Raw genomic sequence first — 25799 nt, 5'->3', positions numbered from 1 at the left:
AGATCCCTTGCTGACCATTCCTCAGCAGTCTTGCAGTACCGCAAACCTTGTTTTTACATATTGTATTTACAGCAAATCTACTCCATTTATTTCACAAAATGTGGCCACTTTCGTTAAGTTGGCGATATTGCTAAATTTCACAAAATGTGCAAAAGTGAAAATGACAAACAACACACATTCCCAGTTTCATTATCTTTGTTGAGATTTGGACTGTTAAATTATCTGGCAGCTGATTTTGTCCCTGACCCATTCGGAGTGCATCAATCACTCTGGGGGCGATGCCGTCCCCAGAACACTATCCTCCTCCGCATGGTCTATATACCATAAAGGCTTGGCTGAGTGGAAGCTGCTTTGAAAGGAAGGGAAAGGCTTTATAAGCTATTATATCTCGACATCCCCGCTTATAATTCCAAACTGTTGGGTGTGTATATCAAATAAGCTAACCCTGGCACTTAAGGAAATAGCAATTTCAGTTGTGGCCCTTCAACTGGGAACCCACTACCCAAGTACACTCACTACCAGTGAGTCACGAAGAGCAGGTTGTTTGGGTAAGCTCTGAAATACAGGCGGTGTAAATTTGCAATTTGGATGTACATTGAAGCGTCTTATCACCAGCAAGTCAAAAGTCGGAAAAACTCTTAACAAAAACCTAAAACTATCCCGTACTTCCGTGTGAATGCTTCTGTTTTATCGGCACAGGTTTTTTGTCTCACTTCTAAAAGTGAGATTTGAGTGTTCCCGTAGGAGACACACTTGATCAGATGGAATAAAATAGGGTAGTGGTGAAGGACATTTGAAAAAAAAAACTTTTGGGGAGATTTATGTGTGGGAAAGGTGTTTTCCTGTTCTGCAACAGAAGAGACAAACACTTTAGATGATTTCAGCAGAAGAATATGCGCTTTGCAGTGTAGAAAGCATGGGTTCCTGTGTATGAGTTTGCTGCTCAGCCCGTTACCATTCGCTTCAGTAATGCTAATTCAAATCCTGTTCCTTGCCGGGATTCTAGAAATAAGCAACTGAAAATAAACACTAACTCACACCAGCAAAACCTTTGGTCTTCAGTGAGGAAAGATCACTATTTAAATGCAGCCGTATTAGGAATACATGATATTTGAGGCCTCTTCCATGAAATTGACATTCCACCCCTTCTTGATAGCCAAACTCTATTGTGTTAGTCTTGGTATGATTGTGGCCAGCCTGGAGGGGCACTGCCCAGAGTCCTCCTCCATCAGCTAAGGAGGCTGCTCGTGACAGATAAAAGAAGAGTTCCAATGTCTCTCCTATTCGCACTGGAGCACTTAATAAATTAAGTCAAAATGAATCAACGTCTGACTTTTCATAGCAGGCCGTACATACCTTTGCAGAGTCGGAAACGTTATCCCAGTAAGGCGAGGGGAAATCGATCTGACCCATCAAAATCTGATCAAAAAGCACCTCTTGGTCATCTCCACTTCTGCAAAGCCAAAGTCATGAGACATAAGTTAACAAAAGTGCCTCTCGCCATCCATTTTAAGCTATAATTTCAGTGATTTATGAATTCCAATAATATAGTATGTTACATAGCATAATTTACACCCCTAATGTGGCCTCTTGGCTCTTAGACAACAAGCCAGGATGAATAAGATGATATAGCAGTTATGAAATGAAAAGATGGGGTTTCAAAGTCTAATGGAATTAAACACAATCTTGACTCACCCATAGATAAATGGGCAGATTTTAGAGGTGTGGGTGGTGGTTCACCGGGTGTCAAGAGGCCAGCTTGCAAATGCACTAAACTGCTTTATGTGAAAAGAGGACACCATAGCAGTTGGTTTTTAAGGATTCACCCTGCGGCTCAGAAATGAGTGCCTCGAATAAGTTGAATATTATGAGTTCATGGAAGTGGCAGAAAGATATTATGAGGTAGAATACGGACAGGTATTGAGGTAAGGGTACATTCTGAACTAAAGGCAGACGAATCAAGGATGAGCTTTTTACAGTGAGAACATTGACAAAAAAAGGAATTGAGAAATTGGTTTAGATAACATTACTTGCCCTGACGAAGGTCGATAACAGTGCTCGAGAGTTATACTGTGCCAGCGCTCGTGATGCCGAAACACTGGGCTGTGGACCATGTTTTTTATGTTAGGGATTGTTGCAATGTGATGCATTAGAGTGGAAGGTTGTTGGGCTGGCAATAGAATTTGCAGCTAGGTTCCATGTAACTATTAAGAAAAATAAATATGTGTTTAAGGTATCAGGTAATAATATCGCCGGAAAATGTTGTGGCGATATTATTTGGGTGACCATATATGGCGACAGGGGCAAACAAAAAAAAATTTAAACCAAAAAAAAAAAAAATTGGGGGTTGCGGGGGTGTCCCCTGCATGTTCCATGCAATAATGTCGCCACAAAAAACCACAATTTTTCTGCGATATTTTTGTATGGCGACATTATTACATGGAATCGTGTTTAATGTATTACCTTTAAGAGCTGAGAAAAGTCAAATGAAACGATAATTATTAATTTATATACATATGATGGGAAATGTGGCATGCTGCTCTTAATAATACCACTCTGTACTTATTTAAATAAAAGAGAATTGATTTTTGATTTTATATGTGTGATCATTTTAAGAGCTAAATATCGTAAAAAGGAGATTCTCAACAAAAAAGGGATTGGTTCTAATTGTATTGAACAATTCAGATGCAACAAAACATGCCTGTGCGGACTAATTAGCTATCAAACGTAACAGTATTATGGATGCAGTGAAAAATTAATGAAATCCTGGTTCCACCTTGTTTGCTATATAGAGTTCCTTGCTATTCACAAGTGTGATGGGAATGCCGGAAAGAGCACCATTGCTTAATATTGATCTTTCCAGTTCCAGGGAAATTGGACTTAGAATGAGAAGCCTCTTGCCATTGAGCAACAAGCAAGAGGGAATGGAAGAACACCAGAGACAGCTGCCACCATAAAGCAGCACAACAAAGCAGTCATTCCAATACATACCCACGAAATGGGGGGAAGCCGCAGAGCAGGATGTACGTGATAACCCCGGCTGCCCAGATGTCCACCTTCAGGCCATATCTGCAAACGTACAACATATTGCGGATTTAAGTCAAAGGATGCTGTGGTATTTTTCATTGCTGGAAATGGCATAAACACCCTAACTAGCGATTTACTGCCTCCACTAACAGGACAGGGCTAAAAGAAAGAAGGCAACTTAAACTTCAATGTGGTGGTGTGACATTTAAGTTCATTAGCAACCCAGAATTGGCCGCGGGCTGATCAAGAAGCTCGGAATGCATGCTGTATTCTCTGGTATAAGCCCGCGTTCCGAGCAGCCTGAGAGCTGCTGGCCTGCACGCCTTTCCTCTTCTCTGCTCCTCTCTCACCCCTTAGCACCTGCATAGGGTATGTTTAAAAACACAAAAAATAAGTATTACTATGCAGTCTGGCGCCACTCTTCTTTTCCTTAATCCAGTTTCCATGTAGATGACATCATGGTCATTAACATGGAAAACAGACTAGAGAAATACTGTGCTGCACCGGACATGCAAAGTACGATTTCTTTTTAACTTTTTTAAGTTAAGCACACCATTAGCACCCACGTATCACTTAAATTGATGTGAATGGCAATATACCCACAAAGTTTACCCGACTACTGCCGGTAATGGCACTGCCACCGGCGTTAAGAGACCCTCGCTTCGCTCGGGCCCTTAACTTGGATGGTGGGCAGTTACAGGCAGGGTGGGCCCACCACCTCGCATTATATCGCCTCAGAATTTAATGGGCTGCATTTTATGGAGTCCCAGCACTATATGTCAGGGGAACCCTTTGGCTGAGATATTAAAGGCAGGATGCGGATGAGGGAACATCAAGTCAACTCCTGGTCCATTTCACCCACATGTTAGCACTGCAGGTGATCGGCTCTTTAATAAGTCACTAGTTTATCTGCAAGAAAAAATATACAACCACATTGGGCACTGCACACACACGCGAACATAACATGGCCACGACTGGCGCATGTCACTCATTGTTTCTGTGGGCAAACTCTATAAAGCAAAGGCTTGATGGGAAATCCTATCACTACTAGTGGTCTGTCAATTTCCTCGGTCAGTTGTGCTTTGAACAACCAAAATCAGTACGCCCATGTTAGTCTATGTTACAAACAATACCCTAACTACTAACCTCATCCCTTCCCCGTCAAAGACACGAAGATGAGTGCCATTTCACCAAAACTAATCTCAAGTATGGTTACATGATCATCTCCCATCCACTGAAAATTAACTCTTTGGTAGACAACGCCTGTAGATGTATTTACCATCAAGGCAACACATCATCTCCCTGCATCCCAAACCATCGACCATTGCCATAGAAGTGTTTAGCAGGCAGTTCAATAGAGGTGCAACTTGTTTAGTTCCAAATCAGATGCGTGTGTTAATGTGATTGCTTATTAGGACTTGAACAATAAAAAAAAGATTACTTCAGGTCAGCATAATATGGTATGATATGGCATTTATAACACACCCATACACAAGTGTTTCAGGAGCGACGAGGCAAGGGAGGGGAAACAGAGGGAGGACAAAGACAACGATCTTACTAGGCCTAATGACATTGAGATTGTGCAAGTGCCGGACATGGGATACTCTTATGTTGCGACAGATCACTTCCAGGAATTGTGGAGTCTTAAGATACCAGATAGGGTGGAAAGGGCTGGTATTGCCTTAGCCTCAATAACTAAACATCCGAGCGTCTTGGCATTTCGGTAGCTAGGACACGGCCTCTAACAGGGAGCTTCTAAGCCTGGCAATGGAAGAGCGGTTCTTCCTGGTGAATCAATGGCACCTGTCCATTCTTACCACTTGATCGTTGGTCTGTGAATTGGGCATTGTTAGCATGTTTCCAGTGATTGATGAATGGTCTTAAGAGACTAAATAAACTGCTCGAAGCTAACCAGCGTCGAGGAGCTGTAGGCGGCCTAGATGAGCACCGCTCACAAAGGGCACATTCTTTGAGCTTTGGAAGGAAGAAGCTGTAGCAAACAGAGAGGCAGCTGCTCTCCAGCCATGTACCCCGCCATACACACAGTAGCTACTATGAGGTCACGCCCTGGTGGATTGCCCACGAGCGCAGTGCCATTCTCCCACATGAGGGCAGCCTGCACTTTGCAAATCCTGCAGCAGGGGTATATTAACACCTGTTATAACAGCGCTAGCAGGTGGGAGAAATCCAGCATGAAGGGCTAAATAAACCACAACATTTAATCAACCATTCCCTTGACAGGTTCATGGTGGCCCCACTTTTGCCATATGCCCTCCCCAGACATATTGCTATTTAATTGAGAGCAGTGCCAGTCCGTTTTCCTTTCTCTAGGTTTTCCTTGGAAACACATATCCTAAGTTTGAAACTTAAGTAATGGGTTGCCCCAAGACATTTTAAACTCGAGGAATTGGCAGTTCCAATACTTTTGGAAATCGAGGAATGGGCTGCGCCAATACGTTTGGAGCTCGAGGAATGGGCTGTCCCAGTACATTCTAAACTTGAGGAATGGGCTGCCCAATACATTCTAAACTTGAGGAATGGGCTGCCCAATACATTCTAAACTCGAGGGATGGGCTGCCCAATACATTCTAAACTCGAGGGATGTACTGGGCAGCTCCAATTCACAGCTGTTTCGGTTCTGCCAGCATGTGCTTCTAGACAGGGGAGCTGATTCATGAATTTCCTGAAGGACCGAGGCAGTGCCAGTGCCCAGATTTTAGGGAACTGTTACAGCGAAAGAGGTATCGGGTAAGCAGCAATGAGGTCTGACTCAGGGTTCCCAGAGGGGTCTGAGGGGGTACCCCTGCTGCCAGTGGAAAGTGTGGAGAGGATGTTATAGCATGCACATTGCTCTCTGTCTGAGAACACAGGCCTCTGCTCCCAGGGGTGCCACACTCCTTCTCTCATTCCCTTCTTAGCAAGGACCTTCCTATGTCAAGCACAGGTGGGCAGCGTTTACAGTATGCAGAGGGGTCAATCCCCCTTCTTAGCCACCCTCCTGCATTCACTGCAAACTAATACCCTACCACCCGGTTACTATCAAAATATGTAAATGAAGAATTTGACTTCTAATAAGGAATGCAGGAAACATGAAGTCTACCTATTTTCTACCTCCTCTTTTCACACAGGGCCTAATTATATGTGGGGTGGTGAAAGTATGGGGTATTTTAAATACCCCTTATTTTTAAAATACCACCTAATTATGAGTCGTGAGCACATGGGATGCTTACTAAATGGGCTACATAGAAAATCCCACACCGGGTAAAAAACTCAAATGCAGTAAATATTCCATTCGATGTCAACACATTTAAAACAGCTGGTATTTAAAATACCACCTATTTTTCCAATTATAACTAAACTAATAATTAGGCCCTACGGCTACTTAGTATCCAGTTTTGCTCTTATTAAATACCACAGAGACGGCTGTATGTACTTTTACTGCACATGTATTTACTGCATTCTTATAACTGCACATTGTTTACCAAATCCTTTGATGTAAAATGCTGGGGAAGACGCACCACCCACGTCTCACCCTCTCCCCGTCCAATATTGCCTCATCTAAATCGCTCCCTTGCATTGTGCAGCAAACATTCAGTAAAAAAATGCAGTAAAATAATTCTGCAGTAAAATGACGGGGTACCGCCTGAAATATAATATGTGATGTGATGGGGATTAGCTCCTAGCTTTCAGACTCTTTTCCTGCTCACTGTTCTTTTTTTTTACATATAGAAATGTGCATGCTCAAGGGTTTGCAAAGACTGTTTCAGTGCCCAAGACAGGTATTGTTGCTGGATTATTGTTTTCTGCCAGTATTAAAATACCACATAATTTCATGCACAAATATCATAATTATATAGAATTACGCTGAGTGGGGCATTCAGTGTTAAATATTGAGCCTCTTTCTTGAAAACAGGTCAATTTATAAAGCAATAGAATGCAAGGAGGGAGGCATTACTAACCGGTAATGCCCCCCTTTGAGGGTTTAACTGCTATTAGTACCCTGGCAGATTGTACTGGCTAATCATATTTTTACTCAAATTGAGAAACAGCATGTAAACTGTTTCGCAACTCAAGCAAAAAAATGGCCGCCATGGATCAGGGAGAAGGGACTACGTGCAGCCCCATCACACTTTCCATGGTGAACATTGAAAAAATGGTTAAAAAAAAGAAAATGGCCACCATTGATCAGGGCAAAGGGACTGCATGTAGCCCTTTCTCCCTTTTCATGGTGGACCGATGAAGAAAGGGATGTAACTCCAAGGGACACAGCGCTGCAAACTTTGTCAGGTGAGTCTTTGTCAGGCTGGTAGGGACTAAGCGAGGGCCAATCAGAGCGAGCGATACTATCTGATTGTCCCTCGCTGGTACTAATCCTTGTTATTACCTCTAAAACCCTGATAATGATTTGTAATCCTTTAAAATGACTTGAAACAATGTTCATATGAGGCCCATAAATAAACCTATGCATTGCTTTAAGATAGGTTTGGTAAAGCTTAATACCAACTTCCCGTTGCTTCCTGATTACACTGCTCTCGTACCTCCGGGACCAATCATAAGAACTGCTGTGTTAGGAATTATACCCAGGGGTCCTAATAAGTACATAATCTACTCCAGAAGTCCATATTCCATATAGGATCTATAAGCGGGCAGCCAAGGTTTCAGGAGCTTGAGTCATGTAAAGCCTCACCCAGTTTCGGCGATGATTTCAGGTGCAACGTAAGTCGGGGTCCCACAGACGGTGTACAGTGGCCCATCCACTATTGTCGCCAGCCCGAAGTCTCCCAACTTCAACGATTTGCTGCCGTCTTGGTGCTCATAGACCTGGAAAGAAGAAACAGTTTCAAGTCCACATATAAATAATCAGTTGGTCCTTCTGATTTGTATTCTCTTAATGAAAGCATGTAAGTCATTACTATCGTAACAGGCGCTGGGACAGACTATAAGCAAATGGCCATAACTCACAGAACCTACATATGGCCATGAGTCTTGCACCACCAATGCTGGTTGTCCCCTTTTGAATATACTTGTGTTATAAATAAATGCCAGTGTACTGCTTTGCAACTTAAAAAACAGAAAGGGGCAGACTCCCGGGAAGGTTCTTTAAGGGAGGTGTGACATTACTAGCTTCACGCGCCACCCACAATGGCATCTCATGTGCAGGTTATTAATCCTTGTAATTGTTGACCTCAGATGCTTTCACAATTGGTGATGCCAGATGTTTAGAAAATCAGGCTGAAAAGATGCATAGGCAGACGACTGTTAGTGCTTCCCATTGAAAAATAACCTTTGATGGATTGATTTTAGAGTTGAGACAAATTGGTGCAGAGCACTAGTAAGAGGGTGCACTGGGGCATTATTGGTACTTATTTTCTGCAATATCAGGCCTATGAAGCAAGCAGACCTAGGAATGGCTATTGTACCCTGGGAGTAAGAAGGCCCTTGAGCACTATAAAGAGTCATTTAGGACCGAAATCATTATGGGTGCAAAATATAACCACTTTGACTGAGCAAAGTAGTGTCTGCTTGTCACTTGGGACAGAGGGGACACATATCTTTCCTTGTTCAGATTGGGCAGCCTTTTGCATCAGAATCACAATGGGGGCAAGGTGCTCCAAAATAAGAACTAGGGTCAAACAGGTATCCAGTCAAATTTTCGAAAACACATTTTCGAAAATGCCATTTTGTCAAAAGAAATGGTGAAAAAAAATCTGATTTCTTATTTTTTATTTCATGTTTCATTTTGGTTTTCTTCGGAAAAAAAGTGTAAAAAATAAAAAAAATGGGGGGTTGGGGAGAACCCCCCATTTTAAAAATAAAATTAAAAAAGAATTCTAAATTTTTTTCCGGCATTTTGGTGTCGAAAAAATGGTATTTCGAAAATGTGACGTTCGAAAAAGTCACTATAAACCGGTCAAACAGTTGCATTGCAGTGGCCAGTGGGTTGCCTTCTGTGTACGTTCGCCAAATGGAACCTTTAGAAGCCACCAAACCTGGTTAAAATTGACACATGAGGGTTGGTGGGTGGGTGTGGAAATAATATGTGCAAGTACAGGTTTTAGGCATTTTACCAGCAACACTACAAGCCTGAAAGAAACAAGGTTGTGTGGACCCCTGTGTAATCGTGGGCAGATCACACGAGACAAAGCAAATGCAGACGATCGCACCAGCAACAGGAAATACACTTCAAACGAGGGGTTCCTCTAGTATTTTTGGTGAATATAAGTTCATTTGAACTAATTTTGCAAGTATGATCAGGAAAGTACAGCAGTTATATGCTTGAGTGCAGTGGAATATGGAGTTAGGGATGATAAGTCATGATGTCCTTGATTCTGTAATACCAGTGTGCATATCTTGGCAGGGAGAATGTGAAAGTGCATATGACAGGGATGGCCACCCTATTTCCTAGAGACATATTCTGTGGTTCTTAATATCAGCATAACATGCCCATACCGCCCGGGATTCTGTGTTACATTTTATTAGCATATGGAAATCGATATTGACCTACTCGCAACCATTCCGAATGCTTGGAATGCAGTCAATAACTACTAGTATTGACTGCATTCATGACATTCTGACTTCAAAGCAGCCAGAAAATTATCAGAAAACATTTGTCTGCATTAAAAAAAAAACAGCAATGCTGTTTCGGAACAAGGTTTCTTCCTGTGGGGCATTCACTTAACTCAACACATCAAAGTGAAAGCTAAAACTTGATACAAAACCTTCACTTTTTAAAAAGAAAACCCACTTCAGCATTGCAACTACTAGAAGCTCCATCTTAAATTATTGTAGTTCAATCAAGTTTACTAAACTGTGTTACTTTACCAGCACAACTCCAAAACCTTTATACCATGTGCTAATAAGCTTATAGACCACAGGAGGTGCCGTTAATGTGCGACTCTGTCATGCCACCCCTCTCACTAAACATTGTATACCAACAATGAAGCCTCACCAGGTGGTTCTAAAGCGCCATCTGGAAGCCAACATTAAAAAGGTATCCCCATACTAGATGCATTGCATTTTCTTTCTGGTCACCCTATGATAGATGCATTGCATTTTCTTTCTGGTCCCCCCATACTAGATGCATTGCATTTTCTTTCTGGTCACCCCATACTAGATGCATTGCATTTTCTTTCTGGTCACCCTATTATAGATGCATTGCATGTTCTTTCTGGTCACCCCATGATAGATGCATTGCATTTTCTTTCTGGTCACCCTATGATAGATGCATTGCATTTTCTTTCTGGTCACCCCATGATAGATGCATTGCATTTTCTTTCTGGTCACCCTATGATAGATGCATTGGATTTTCTTTCTGTTCACCCTATGATAGATGCATTGCATTTTCTTTCCAGTCACCTTATGATAGATCCATTGCATTTTCTTTCTGGTCACCCTATGATAGATGCATTGCATTTTCTTTCTGGTCACCCCATACTAGATGCATTGCATTTTCTTTCTGGTCACCCTATTATAGATGCATTGCATTTTCTTTCTGGTCACCCTATGATAGATGCATTGCATTTTCTTTCTGGTCACCCTATGATAGATGCATTGCATTTTCTTTCTGGTCACCCTATGATAGATGCATTGCATTTTCTTTCTGGTTCCCCCATACTAGATGCATTGCATTTTCTTTCTGGTCACCCTATGATAGATGCATTGCATTTTCTTTCTGATCACCCCATACTAGATGCATTGCATTTTCTTTCTGGTCACCCTATTATAGATGCATTGCATGTTCTTTCTGGTCACCCCATGATAGATGCATTGCATTTTCTTTCTGGTCACCCTATGATAGATGCATTGCATTTTCTTTCTGGTCACCCGATGATAGATGCATTGCATTTTCTTTCTGGTCACCTTATGATAGATACATTGCATTTTCTTTTTGGTTACCCTATGATAGATACATTGCATTTTCTTTTGAAGCTTTTCTGTGAAACCCAGACTACCATCAAGTTACCGAGAGCGGTGATGGATCCCCCAGCCCAGTGATATACCTACAGGACATTATTTTAAGGCTTTCAAGGTGCCTCAGCTCTCGATGCCCCTGGTCTCCAATCTTTACTAATGCTTTCCAGTTCCATGTCATGCTGTCCTCAGCCTTGACCTATGGGTGATCCCTTCACTCCTGTGGTGCTAAATGAGGGCTGCGGCCTTCAGAAGCGGCATTTGCACATTTCGCACTTGAATGGTAAAAGATGGGCATTTTGTGCCAATATGTCAACACTAATGAATCTAGTCTGTCAGGTCTTTTGCAGCCCCACAGACTCATCCATATGTGTCTGTCCTATTAACTGGCCCCAATTGATGCACATACCATGTCGCAAAGATGGGCGGTGTTGCTTTGCCACTCTCATCATAACTTCAAATCTGCATGAGTGTTACCAGCTCTGAGTGACTACCATATCATAATTCAAATCTTAGCTCTTGAACGATGATATCAGAATTATGGCACCAATGACACAACCTCATTAGATAATATAGGAGCCCATCTGTACACGTGATCTGTCTCCGCTGGAATGGGGAAGGAACACATTGTGATAATCTACACCATGAAAGGACGGTGGCCGAGATAGAACACACGAGTTCACAGTATACGTGTGTTTGTTGAGTGTATGATGACATATATTTAATTTCTTCTATCGCACACGCTCCAAAATGAATTGCTACTAAGTGGCAGGCAAGGCAGGGCGCCATGGCCAGGTGTCCAGGAAGAGAATGAAAACGGGTCAGAGGGAAGTAGCTGACAGGAGCGCAGAGAGAGAAAGAGGAAGCAGGGGGTAGAGGAAGAGTACAAAGGAGAGGGCTCGAGCAAATAGTCAAGTCAAGTGAGATCCAAGAGAAAGAGGCGGAGGGGTCCATAAAACCAATGGGCCGAGATGAGTTGGACAGCTGGATTTTCTGAAGCACTACAAGGGGGTTGCTTGTCCGATTTGGAGGGGCAATGGGTTTCATACGTTTTCAATAGTGTAGATAATCTTCTAGCCACTCTGCAGACATGCCTGGAGCTGGTGGAGATATTTCTCTGGATGTTGTCCGTGTATTTGGGGAAATTGTAATGTCAACCTTAAAAACCAGGTGTAGCAATTAAAAGGAGTTCCTACTTCAACCGGAAGCCAGTCCATCTCTCTAGATCTAGCTCAGAGGGATTACTGCCTACCCAAGACATTTGTGTTGGGCCTACAAGGCACAGGTTGAAATCCCAGGAGTGCCCCCTTAGCCCTTCTTGTTTCTGAGGTCAATACAGTGAGCACCATTAAACTGGGTAAAATAAACATCTATTATTACAGTGGCTTGAAGTGGGAGTAATCCTGCATAAAGCACTTCCTTAGAGAAGTAATTGGTTGTAATTTTCATAGTTACTCCTTTTTTGGTTCATTGCTTGCTTTCATGACAAAACTGGCACAAGGAACGGGCAATTTGCTTGTATGCAATTCTCAGGTCCCCTTTTGCTATTGTAGATAACGTGCATATCGCTCCACCATTCTGCGTCTGCCTGTTTCCTAGAAAGGCTGTGTGCCCACCACTAGGCGCCACTCTCCCAGTCTACCCAGATCACCAACCGTGGTTCAGTATGAGCCTTCAGGCATTCTCAGAAGCGGGGTCTTCAGTATATGCCAATGAGGATAGAGTGGTCAAAATCGCAACTTGTAAATATTGATTACCAAATTTGGTTGATTTTAATCGATCGAATAGCACTGGGCGAATTTGGGTAATACCGGCAGGGCCATCATCATGTGGGTGCACACACTGTTATTTGAGGAAGACTTGAGGGGTGGAAATGGGTAGCAAAGGCATATTTTAGTATAAAAGTACAACCAAATTCAGAGTTAAGCCTATCTCTTGTACTTATATCTGTTATTGTTGCCGAGACCTGTGTTAACATTCTTTACTGTGTCTATAGCCAAAGTTTCCCATAAAGCAACGCTTCACATAGTCATTGTGTGCTAGGAGATACATCTGAATTACGGATTGCACGATTGTGAGTCAATTCTTCACCACATGCATTTAACAGTACATAGGTTACTATTGCAGCATAGGCAGAGCCAGGAGCCCAAGCATTCTGTGTAAGCGATAATACCTACTACCGTTTATTCCTGCAACTCTAAGTAGAGGTGAAGCCCAGTCACAGAATGCACTTTACACCTGTTTGAAAGTGCATCAATGCTGTACACCAGGCCTCTGGGTCCTTTTTAATAAGCCACCAAATGCCAATTGAGACCTGGTAGGATAGATCAGGGGCAACATGCTCGCCTTGGAAGCAAGACGACACAGAGCAACACAGGTTTGATCACGGGTCCGCGCTTAGAAACCTCTGGGTATTAAGCGCGTTATGAATAACATATCACATCACATATGTCGCTGTGTAAAGTGTGCCAGTTGCAGGTAACTAGCTGCATGTAACAACATTTGATATTATCTGGAATTATCATCAAACTTGCAAATTCGTTTGCCTTGCTTGGTAACTTATTATACATTCAAGTTGTGGGTTTCAGTAAAATGGTTGTCTTTTAGCATAATCCAACTTGAGTAAATTGGTTGGTCTGGAACTGCTCATAAACGGGCTGACCTCTGATTTGTGGCATTCGCTGGAGTGAGTCACCCTTTCTTTATCCTCAGATCAGGGTTACTTGACCTGGAAGTAAAGTCACTAGCATTGCCCTTTAAACCGCCGCTTCCGCCGCCAGCCGCATTCATGCCTGCAGACACCTCCAGGGAGCTGCCCTGACAAGGCAGGCATGTAGCAGGCGCGAGGGGCCTGTGGTCTCTCAGCACAGGAAGGGCAAACCATGGGAAAATGCGTTCCCGTGGCCATATTAGTCTCATGGACAATAGATGAGCTCAAAATCTAAATGATTTTTAGATTTGAGCAACTGGCACACTTTATGCTGCCATCAAACAACAATGCACATCCGGAGTCTAATTGCAGAAACCTTACACAGCAGCAAGGGCAATTGGGCACAGTAGTAACTTTGCCTTAGCGCAAATAAGGATTCTTTCAATGTATTTTCCCTGGACAACGTATGCTTTAGTGCTAATACCATTCCATATGGCAAACCAGGGCAAACACGGCACTAGGGCAAACACAGCCCTAGTGCAAAAATGCATTGAACAGTTATGGGCCCGATTCCTGGAATTGTTTGCATGGCCCAAAGTGGCTTTACACTGCTAAAAAGTGACTTCGCACCGTCGACACAAACCCTAATTCATGGAACTGTGCAAAGTGTATTTTTGTAGTGCAACGTCATTTTTGCAGTACAAAATACACTTTGCCCACATTGCCGGCCTATAGTGGCAGCAGCGCCCCGGCCAGAAATAGAACAATTTGGTAGCCCCCCCTTTAAGACGCACCCCAGGTCAATTGCAGGGGTCCGGGTTATGGGTGGAGGCACCAAATGTTTCTTTTTGTGGTGGGAGAAATGTCCTTTTAAAATTAAATGAGCTCGCGTGAGCCAGCGCATTTACCAAGAAGAGGGTGCTGTGGCACCCTATTAAGATGATTATCGCCCCACTTCTGCCCCAGAGCAGGGTGCTAATTATCTCAATAGGGTGCTAGCACCATATTGTTGTTAAATGCGCCCGCTCCTTCAAATGCATTTAAGTGCACAATGACACTTCTCCAACCATGAATGGCTCCCCTGAGCTGGCGCCCTGTGGGGGGCTAATGGCGCACTGGGGGACTATGGCGTCCCGGGCGGTCGCCCGGCCCACCCCGCCCTAAGGCCGGCTCTGTTTGCACAGTCCCATGAATCAGGGTTTGTGTCAGCAGTGCACAGTCACTTTGAACCATGCAAGAAATTCCATGAATAGGGCCCCATGTTTTTAGCACTGAGACAATTGTTTGCCCTAATGCTACTAATACCGTGAAAAATAGCACGCATCCTGCTGCAAAGACGCTGCCATCAGGCCACTGCAGGGTTTCCCACATGTGGAATGAATTGCTTGAAGCTACTGAACGGCATCCTATTTTTAGAGATGTCAGCAACGGGATTCTGCCCCGATTGGCTGGAAGAACTTGTCTTTGCAATGACAGGACAGCGAAAGCTCCCCTATGGGCGGCGGCTCTGCATGTATTATGTCAGCACCTCGTGTGCCAATTGTCATCAAACCATGTCATTCTCTATGCACGCTCCCCCCACCCCCCCCTTTAGCCGCCATGTGACATTTAACAGGCCCAGATTGTGTCTGTTCTTTTGGCTCTCCTAATGAACTTCCACAACTGGATTTCATCAGGGGGGGTCTGAAATAAACGCAAGGCGGGCTCCCACGTGCCTCTTACGGCGGCAGACAGAAAGCATGGGTGCATGGAGGACTGTTCAATAAAAAATGCATTAAGAAATCATGCTTTAAAAGCAAACCGCAGCTCATGAAACACATCTGTTTTTACCAAGTAATAGGAACTGTTAGCTGGAATGGCCATACAGTTTCCTTTCAGCAGTTTGTTGTTGTGGAATCACTCGAGCTTGAGGCCTGATACTGTATCTTAAGGCGGCGTATAAAATACAACGCAAACAAGTTGAGTTTTTTATTTATTTGTTGCCTTTGGGAATACATATGTAACTTGTTACCCAAACAGATCAAGCCCAGCCTTAAAAATGCCCTTTGTGCCAGAAATCATTTAAATTTATTTAATTACTTTTTTAACATACCTAATACCGTACCTGAGTTTGCTTTCTAAGCTCGGATCCGGGAATCGAATCTCTGTTGCTCTGCGTGGCCTTGCTTCAAAGACCCGGCGTTGTCCCTGCTCCGTTTACACATCGCCATTAAGCTAACCTTCTGAACAATCTACCAACATTTACATTTGTGTGTGAGGAAACGAGTCAACCATGTCCGTACCTTTTGATAGAACGCGGACTGTCGCTCTACTAGTTAATGGATAGGGGGGCTTGGTTGCTTGAGCTCCCCTTACTCAAGTTATTCATGTTTATCCTGAAAGTTGGATGGGTGCTTTAACTGAAGAGTTGCCAAATCTGACACCACTGCTCAAGTACATCACAAAAGATTTTCCTGTCGTTGGCTTCTGAACATTGTTACGCAGCAAACATTTTGTGCTGTCACCGTGGACATGCTGTGTTACAGCCATTTTCCCTACTGACAACCCCCTAGTGGCTGGAGTGAGTGGGAGGCAATTCCTGCTCATGTAGCGCCTAACTCACCTTCAGGGTTGGAAGTAAGCCTGCTGCAGCCATGAGGGGGGCTTGTGTACACCACATGTAATGCTGCCTATGCCGGGTTTGTCTAGGGCTTTCTTCCACTAAGTCGCTGTTTCTTCGCGCCAGATCTGCACACCACCCAGTGCCCTTCGAGACTGCCATTTCATACTCCTCTAGACCCATTGCAGGGCTGAAGGTTGTCTGCTTCGAATCAGAGTGTTGTTTTAACCTCAGCTTTTGTTCTCCTTCTTGCATTGAATGGTGTGTGCAGGAGAAAGAGGGGCAATGCTCCACATCCAGCCCCGGGGCTGATTGCTAAGAGCATGGAATCCCGCCACCGTGGGGCAGTAGCAGTTGATATACTAGCACACTGCCCTTACTTACGGCGATTACTGCCTTGCCAGGATTTCCCTCCTCTCTGATGGCCAGTTACTTGCACTGCCCCTGCACTACTTCCCACGTTCCCATCATGCATTATGATGTGCATTTTGGTATTATGATATGATTGGTTATTTATAACGCACTTAATACCCAGAGGTTTCTAAGCGTGGACCTGGGGATCGAACCTGTGTTGCTCCGTGTCGTTTTTCTTCCAAGGCGAGCACGTTGCCCCTGAGCTATCCTCCATGTCATGTTCTCACACTTCCGTTTCACCCTGTTGAATACTTCACATAACTTAGGGTTGAAACTGTTCTACTCCGCTGCCCATTAGAGATGTTAACCAACCTTTTTTGGGGAGAACCCAACATGGGACATGCTAAGCAAATTTCCCCTTAATGTATTGACCATCTTTGGAACATTGTGTGCCTCCCAAGAACGGAAGGGGCCTTTCCTGAGTTGTAATTCATGTGATTTCCATTTCTGCACAGCTTTTTTTAAGGTTTGATACCGTATTGGGGTACAATGGCGTCTGCTGTATTCTTCCCATTCCAGCTCCCTGCAGCCCTTCCTAGTATGAGGGTCTCATTCATGTGCAAGAGACATTGGAATGGTGTGATACTGTATGGGGGCATAGATAGCCATGAGCTAGGTGAGGCACTGCAACTATCTGCCCCAAACTCACCCTGCGTACCATGCAGACAGACACTGCACATTAAAATAATGCAAATCCACATCTTTACAAGGGACAAGGGCCAGGGTGCACCACACTTCAGTGGGCGCTTTTCCAGGGGTTGAGACATGACTCCATACTGTATCAGCCAGCACCCTATGTCAGGATAACTACATTTTACACCATGGGATGACACATGCACAGAGACATCAGACCCTGCATTGGGCCTGGCAAGAGCTGGGCAGAGAGTAGCACAGGCCAGATGGTTAAAAGTAGTCATGATATAGTGTTGGTTGTCCTGAGACTGAGCTAGCCTAAGGTTTGCCTGCTAAATACATTATGGGATGTTAAAAATAAACCGTGCCATTTCAGTAAAGAAGCCTTTAAAAAAAATCGAAATAGTTCCAAATACCACTTTCTATGGCGCAACTATAAAATGGCATTGTTTGTAAAGGGATTTTGATTGCTGAGCAGACTAAGTTGTACAGCATCGAATGGCTGCAGCCTTTCCTAATTGCTGGCGCAAGCTCACATGAGCTTCAACCCAACATGGTCATTGGGGGAAACGAAGGAAAACAATACAAATGTAAAAAAAAGACAACAATTCAAAAAGCATTGAGGGAGGTGATATTCGAACTCTGTGGCCATAGCTGCTTTCTTTTCAGAGATAAACATCCAAATCACTTCACAACCAACACCACCACTTCAAAGCCTACAGAATCCTACATAAGCTTTAGCACAACCAGGCATTTCCTCATACAGATGGCTTTGCCTTGCACATGGCCTGCGGGATCTCCACCCAGCACCACAGTGTGGAGACAATGCTGCTAGGCCTATCAGCAAAGAGGTAAAAGCAATGCCTTTACCAGAAATGATCTGCGGAGCCTCATGGCCGGGCATGTCTGCTGATGTTACACCTTCAGAGGATGAGTGCTGTAATTAAACCCTTAGGACTCAAAGGGATTCAGACAACATAGCTCATGGGCAATTTATTCCATATTACCTTTAACAAATGATAGCATAAGTGGGGAAAATGCTTAAAAAAGGTAAGAGTATCCCTAGAAAAATATAAAATCATATCATTAAATTAAATCAACATCGTGCAACCCGAAGTAACCCGCATATAGGACACATGAAGCAAACATGCATTTTCAAAGCTCCCAACACTCACACAGGATCACTGTTGAGCAAAATAGCAACACACAGACCTTTTATCAAATTACCTTAACACATACAGACACACTTGCTAAAATAACGACCTCACGATAACATGTCTGTTTTCTGCCGTTTTCATTCGACATTTCACCAAACTACTAATATTCGCATGGCATGTGTAGTACATTCACACATACAACAGTAATAAGCAAACTAAACCGAAAGCAGTTTACATGTTAACACTTACTAACGCACTAACCACAATCCAATGCAAAAGGGTGGGGTAAAATGTCAGCACTGTTTGTTCTTAGTTTATATCCTGTTACTGGTCATTAGCACATGGAGATCTGTATTGACCTTCTCTAAACCAATCAGAATGTCCAGAGTACAGTCAATAACTACTGGTATTGACTGCATTGTAAAGCAGAGAGGGAAACCACAATGCCATTTCCATGCAAGGTTTCTTTCAACAAGACACTTCCTTACTGGGAGGACCTTCCTTTGCGGCAAGGTTCTATTTAACATACCAGAGAGAAAGCTACACTATAGGATTATGCCTTCACTTTCTTATAGATAAGCCGTTTACTTTTCCATGATGCCCATGCATGCTCATGTTAAACCTACTCCAACTTAACTAAGTTGCCATTCGAGTACTTAACTTATGAAGACGACTTTGCTATTTAAACACTACAAAAAACATTTCATTTGCTATCTCAGTTTGTCTATTTACGTTACTCACTATTAGTAAAATTTTACTTCACCACCAAAACTCCCAAACATATTTTGCTACTACCATTATGTACTGATAGCCTTGTAGACCTCGGGAGAGGCCACTTTCACTTGAGATTAAGACCCTCTCCCACATATGGTCCTTGGTGCATTATCCTACGATAATGACCCCTCCCTCGGTTTATAAGATTATAATTATGCTTTATAGACCTAGCCCTAGGGGTGTATCAGGAGTTATGAGTCCTGAACATCAAGCTAAACGCCCCAGAACAGCAAGGGCATTTAACAGGATCCCAGGGCCCATAATCCCCAGTATGCCCCGAGGGTGCGGTCTATACAGCTATTATGTCGCATTAAAATGAAAAAGAAACATTTTTTAAAAAAAGCAATCTGACTGGAGTGGTTGGTGGGAACTTACGAGTTCCCAGCAAACACTCTGAGGAGGGCGGGGCACAGCTTAAGGAAAATGAAGCCACGTCTGCCAGGTGCAGCCTGGTGAAGACTTGGGGTCATATGATGCCCCCTGCCCTCACGAAAAGGTAAGAAGTGGGGAAGGGGGGCTGATGCTTTCCCATGCCCGGATAGCCTTTTTCATGTGCGGCACGGCATGTAAGTGAGAGGCAATGGTAGGGGGCCTCTGCCGCCCACCATTATCAGATAAGAAGCTGGGGGGAAGGAGCCAGGGATTTTGGTTTTCTGGGCCACGTCTGTCAGGTGCGGCCCAAGCATGGAGGAGAGCCATGCTGGCAGTATGACTGGCAGTGCGGTACTCATGTCAGAGAGGGTGTGCCGCGCTGTGAGCCTTGGCTGCATGGCTCTCAGCAATGTGCTTCCATCCTTCACAGGAACACCACAATGAGAGCCATACGACGCTGGCTGCATGGCTGTCGGTGCACCCGTGATGAGAGGGGCATCGTGCTAACAGCCATGCCACCAGCGGTGCCGGGGAAATGGCCATGCCCTCCTCCATTGGCTAATCCCCAGGCTATATGAAATTCTAGAGCCATGCCGGCTCATATAGCCTGGAAATTGGTCAATGGGCGAGTGCCAAGCCACTCTTTTGGGATATAATAATATATTAGACCTGAACATTGGCATTCCCAATGTTTATAGATTTAAAACAATCTGAAACATTTTTTTTCCAAATATCACTGCACTATAGTTAAGGTGATTGGCTAGATCCATAAGAAATACTGATATCCTTTTGCTAATAACTTTTGACTTGTATGGCTGATCTTTTCCACACCCAGACTGAAAATTCAAGGAAAGATGCATTAAAAAATGAAAAAGTTATCAAGAAAGCAAAAAAAGCTGTTTCAGCCAACTCCCGTTCATTTTTCCATAGAGAAAAAAGTTCACATGTTTGCGCGCCGAAGAACAAAAACCGCTGGAGGGAATTGGACCAATAAGGAAAAACTTGGGCATGAAGCGTTGACTTCATTTCCGGGACAAGTTTAGGATCATTCCGTTCAGTAGTTTAAAAAATATTCGATGGGGAAGTCGGGTGCCCCCGTCTCCCAAAATTATAGCTATATCTCAAGTGGTGCTTTGCAGCAGAGTGGCATTTCAGAAATGAAAAGAGGCAATTTTTTGGAGGGTGCGATGCAAGCAACTGCTGCAGTAATTTCAGGTGAATGCGAAAGCAAAAAGTGCAAAAAAGCAATTTGGAGGAGGAAAAAGGTTGAAATCACAAAAAGCTAGATGTGGGGAGGAGGAAGAGGACATCATGTGAAGTTGGTATATGGTATAACAAACCCCTTTAAATTCATGGTCACTTTTTTTGTTAAGGGACAGCTAAGGTGATCAGATTTAACGCAACAAAACCCTTGAAATTCAGCAGAAGTGGAACATGATGAGACCCCTCCACTCAATACTTTACATGAACTATTACTCAAGTCTTTAAGCATGGCAAATAAAGTATACTCTGGTGGTAGTAGTATTGATCTTACTAACTGTAAATGTCCCCAGTCAATACGTGCCTGTATACAGATTAACCCCAATTTGTGGTAGATCGTGGTGCAGTACGAAGAGAGGACCAAAACTCTCTTCCAAATTCTTGATTTGTCTTTATCCAGTCCCAACCTTCCTCAGATGTCTCTGCACCATGAATCAACCTTGGTCGATCTTCTGGTTATACATAGTAATCACTGGAGCCAATGAGAAACACCCATATTGCTTATCAAGTAATCAGAGCTGTGCTGGAGCAGTAGCCGTACTTGCTTTGTTACGGGCACCACGTTCTTGGTGAGACTCCTTATAACTGAATTGGCCACCCAAGTACTTAAAATATTTCACAACAACAAGTTTCTGATTTTCACCTAACAAGTTATAGGATTTCCTCCATAAATTATTTTTCAAGGGATTCATAACAAGCACTTTGGACTTCAAGATCCATACCTTTAAAGAATAGATTAACGCCCTCTAGCGAACATTGGAGTCTGATTGGTGCATAAACAATTAACACCAAATCATCCGCCTAGAGGAGATAATCAATCTTGTAAGTTCCAAATCTCAGAGGCTTCACACCCACACTCTTAAGGCCATCCCCATTATCAGAAATATACACATTAAAAAGAAAGGAGGCCAGCACGCATCCCTGGCGTAGGCCCCGCATACTTGTGAAAACACTTGTGTATAGGCCCGTTATAAATGTAATGTCATATATCATATCATATCATATCATATCATATCATATCATATCATATCATACTAAAAACACAGTTGGAAAAATTACCCTGCTGGTTCAATTTGGTTCAAGAGCCTTGTATCTGAGTGGAGTCCGTGAAGCATGGCCAACAAAGAAGAGGGGAAACCCTGTAATCGCATGATTTCCCAAAGTTTGGATCTAATAATGCAATTAAAGGCCTTATTGTTATCCAAGAAGGCAAAATATAAATATTGATTTGCTTCCTTGGCCTGTTTTATCAATAAGCGCGAAACAATGTAATTTAAGGAGATGTTAGATCTTTTTTTAAACCTTTATTGTTTGCAGTCTAAACATTTTGATTGCCTCGCCCAGATGTTAAGGGCCTGTAGAATGAACATAGAGAAGATTGTACAGAACTTATCCAGGAGCAATATCAGCCGATAATTGGAAGGATTCAGCCGATCCCCTGATTGAAAAATAACAACCACTGTTGCATCCTTCCATGAGCATGAAAACATGTGATGTCTCATGATGATATTGTACTTATCGAGCAAAACCTCTGCCCAAAGCAATGGATCAGATTTGAAAGTCATGATCTAAAGACCATCCGGTACAGGGACATTTGAGGCTTTTGCTTTTACAATTGCACATCAGATATCATATAACTGATGTCAAGGGTATATCAATAAGGTGACTCACCATGTGTTACAGTAATTGACTAATCACCATCAAAGTTCTTAAAACTATGATAAAGGCTCTTCAAATGCTTCTCCCACACGTGCCCCGCTATTGGTTGCACTTGCATAGCGCTCTGTTGGTCAACGTATTTGATCAAAGATCAAAAACGTGAACTATCCTTAGTTTGAAGACTACAAAGCATTGATTCAGCATCCTTCTGATACATGATATGTCGAAAGCCTTTCACCCAATTGATATATGCTTGCCTCCGTTGTTTTAGCATGGGAATGGCTGCCTGGCCTTGCTTCATGAGAAATCGTACATTTTACAATTTGTAACAAATCTTTCCCAAAATGTCCAATCTGGGGGTGGGGGTGGAAGTGGAAGGGGCCTGTCATAAACATTTTGTTTGCAAAATATCAGCTGAATCCTCCATGCAAGTAAAATATTATTACCAATTCAATTTTCGGGTTTCCTATGGAACTCGCTACACAACTTAACTATAGTGCGGCGGTCTATATATCCTCTCCTATTTCCAATATATGGATAAAATATATATACACACATTCATAAATATATACACCTTTAATTAAACTGAAATAGGAGATGATGCAGAAGGTGATGCCATTGCATTTAATACCATGCAAAGTCTGCTGCCCACGAAAGGTGAGGGAGGCATATAAACGTTGCTGCAACGGCATTTGCACTCCCAACGAGGTAGTCTGTCGATTTAATCAAGCAATAAAACCGTGCAATTCTACAATGCTAATTGGTCGCAACACCCATAATTGTACTCAAACACATGCTACCAATTACTGATAACAATGGCAGTGCTTTGTGAGTGCTTTGTGAGCTGCTTCTGGGATCTTTGCAGATGGTGGATGGCGGACCACGTGTTCTCTGGGGGTTAGTGCACAGCTATTAGGACACCCCAGCATTTAATAGCTTAAACACTTTTAATAGGAGTGATAATGTTCACATTAAATTCAGAGACACGTCTTGCAGATATTAGATTAGCAGGAAAGCAAATAAACAGTGCAGTTGTGCCATTGCAAAGCCAACAGGACACTTTCTCTGGTGGTGTGCGTTACCAGATTGTGATGCAAGTTTCACAATACATGGCAGGGGCGGACTGGCAAGGGGGGCCAAGAGCTCCAAAATGAAAATACAATTAAGCAATATGACCCGAGCGGCGGGGGCATTACCGACTCAGGTAATGCCCCAGGGCCCATAGTTATAAGCTTGAGCGAAGCGAGGGTCATATTGTTATTGGTACCCCAGCTCGCAATATCTGTGTGACCGGGACAGTAAAAAAAAGGAACGACCAAGAAAATGGGCGCCGGGAAAGGGAAAACGGAGTCCGTTTTCCCTTTCTATGTTGGCCATCGGGAGTGGACGCGCTGGGAACAGAAGTGTTCGCTCTGCTCCTGAAAAAAATAGAAGCAGAAGGTAAGTGCGGTTGGGGGGGAGGGGAAGAAAAAAAAACGCTTTTTTTTGTTAAACGTACCTGTGTTCCCGACAGGGGATGATGGAATCCTCCAGCCGTGTGGAGGTGCGGAGCGGGGATGGCCCCGCTCCAAGTTTCCACATGGCTGGAGGCTGCCATCGTCCACCACTGGGGACGAAGGAGCAAGAAGGTAAGTGGGGTGGGGTGGGGAGGACAGGGAGGAGGGAGAAGAGAGGAAAGGAAAAAAAAAGAAAAAGAAAAGCCTTACCCGAGTCCTCGCCGAGGACAAGGCGGCTGGAATCCCGGCCGAGAATCAAAAGATTCTCGGCCAGGTAACGACCCGGCGAGAGACAATCAGAATGCGTGTTGCATTCTGTTTACTCCCACCTGGTACTAATAATTAAACAAAGACTAAATTGTACAGAATCTAGCCATCCACAGAGGAACTGAGTGCTGCAAAACCCGCTCAGATTCTGTGTAAATGGGGAAATGCATTAGATGTGCCTGTGTGGTCCCCACACATGGGCCTCCACAGTGAGTGAGAGGGAGAGATGTCTAGGATTCAGGAGCATGTTTATAGTGACCAGTGGCAATGTATGCATTTAAATAACTGGTTCTGGGACCCTGGATGGTCATTTTGGCACCACTATGCACCATACACCATTTGTCTGTTACAATCCACAGCAGCTTACACAAGGCCTGCTTGACACGGAAGTAAGGGTCAATACCTTATTAAGAGTTTGTTCTCAATTTGATTCTGTACAAGTGCTACACCTATGTTGTGGTGAATTTCTTGATCACTAGTATGTTCATACAAACAGGGTTTAAGAGCACCCTGAAAAGCACCCATTGATGTTAGTTATATAGTGGTTTCTTTTTAGAAATGGTTGCTTGACTGTTTCTGGGATTTCTTTGGACACAGTTGAAAAACACACATAGAAATATGTAATATTCACATATTCTTTATTGGAAGACTACAGAGTAAGGGGGTCATTCAGAGCTGGCCAGATTTTTTAATACCATTGAAGAAAGTTACCAGCTCCGCCAGTGGTATTTCTGAAAATCCACCCTACTCAAAGTTTACCACCAGCAGTGGTGCTATTTCTGCAAAACCTCGAGTGCTGTTTCAGAAATGCCACGTCTGATGGCAGTAATGTAAAACGGTTTTTAACATTGTTTCAGCTATTTTCAGCATCAATTTGAAGGGAGAAATTGATTATGTACAGTAGTGGCTGATATCAGTACTGTTTCTCTTTTTGCACAGAAGGGTCCATTCTGGCCCTTTTATGCATTATATGAGTAAGGTGGTGAGAGGAGACAATCAGAGATGCCCACCTTTTCACCCCCTCAAGATGGCCCTTTGTAAAAACATTGCTCACTCTTTTGAAGGGAAGCACCTGTGGTTCTGTTCTGTACAGTAAAAAGAAAAATATAAATATTTGGGGCCAGTTTTGATTTTTTACCTCCACCTTTAAGGGGAAGGTAAAAATAGGTGGATTCTCTGAAAAATGTCTGCCTAAATTACCACCACTGGTATTCCTATGGAATACAACCAATGATATTTGATCAAAACCTGAAGTGGGTGGACGGTAAAATCAACGATATTTGTAATATACTGACAATTTCACTGTTACCACCCAACTCTGAATGACCCCTTAAGTCTTTGATCATTTTCGATTGTCTTAACCAGAACACTCTTCTCTTATGTGACAAATAAAAGGCACACATGCAAATCAGCACCAGATTCATATATATCGATAAAAAGTCACATTAACACATATACATCCTTCCACTTATAGTTTACACTTTCACAAATGCACTCAAATACATTACCCCAGTCACAGAAACTGAAACACACACACACACACACACACACACACACTCCACCTTATTTGAAAACACACC

The 25799-nt window shown here is 43.2% G+C and overlaps 1 protein-coding gene across 5 annotated transcripts in view; it reads right to left on the bottom strand.

The window, feature by feature from the left end:
• Positions 1-25799, bottom strand: part of DCLK1 (doublecortin like kinase 1) — a 1453755-nt gene that overhangs the window by 105882 nt on the left and 1322074 nt on the right. For all 5 annotated transcript variants that reach the window (XM_069640761.1, XM_069640762.1, XM_069640764.1 and 2 more), the window contains 3 exons: positions 7715-7848; positions 2992-3069; positions 1357-1453 (listed from right to left, as the gene is read on the bottom strand). In XM_069640761.1, coding sequence (XP_069496862.1) covers positions 1357-1453; positions 2992-3069; positions 7715-7848 — 309 coding nt within the window. The remainder of the gene's footprint in view (positions 1-1356; positions 1454-2991; positions 3070-7714; positions 7849-25799) is intronic.

Source organism: Ambystoma mexicanum, chromosome 7q (assembly GCF_040938575.1).
Source record: "Ambystoma mexicanum isolate Mex_15411 chromosome 7q, UKY_AmexF1_1, whole genome shotgun sequence".
Classification (NCBI taxonomy): domain Eukaryota; kingdom Metazoa; phylum Chordata; class Amphibia; order Caudata; family Ambystomatidae; genus Ambystoma; species Ambystoma mexicanum.
Note: the sequence above shows the minus strand (reverse complement) of the source record. Positions and strands in the feature narration are given on the sequence as shown.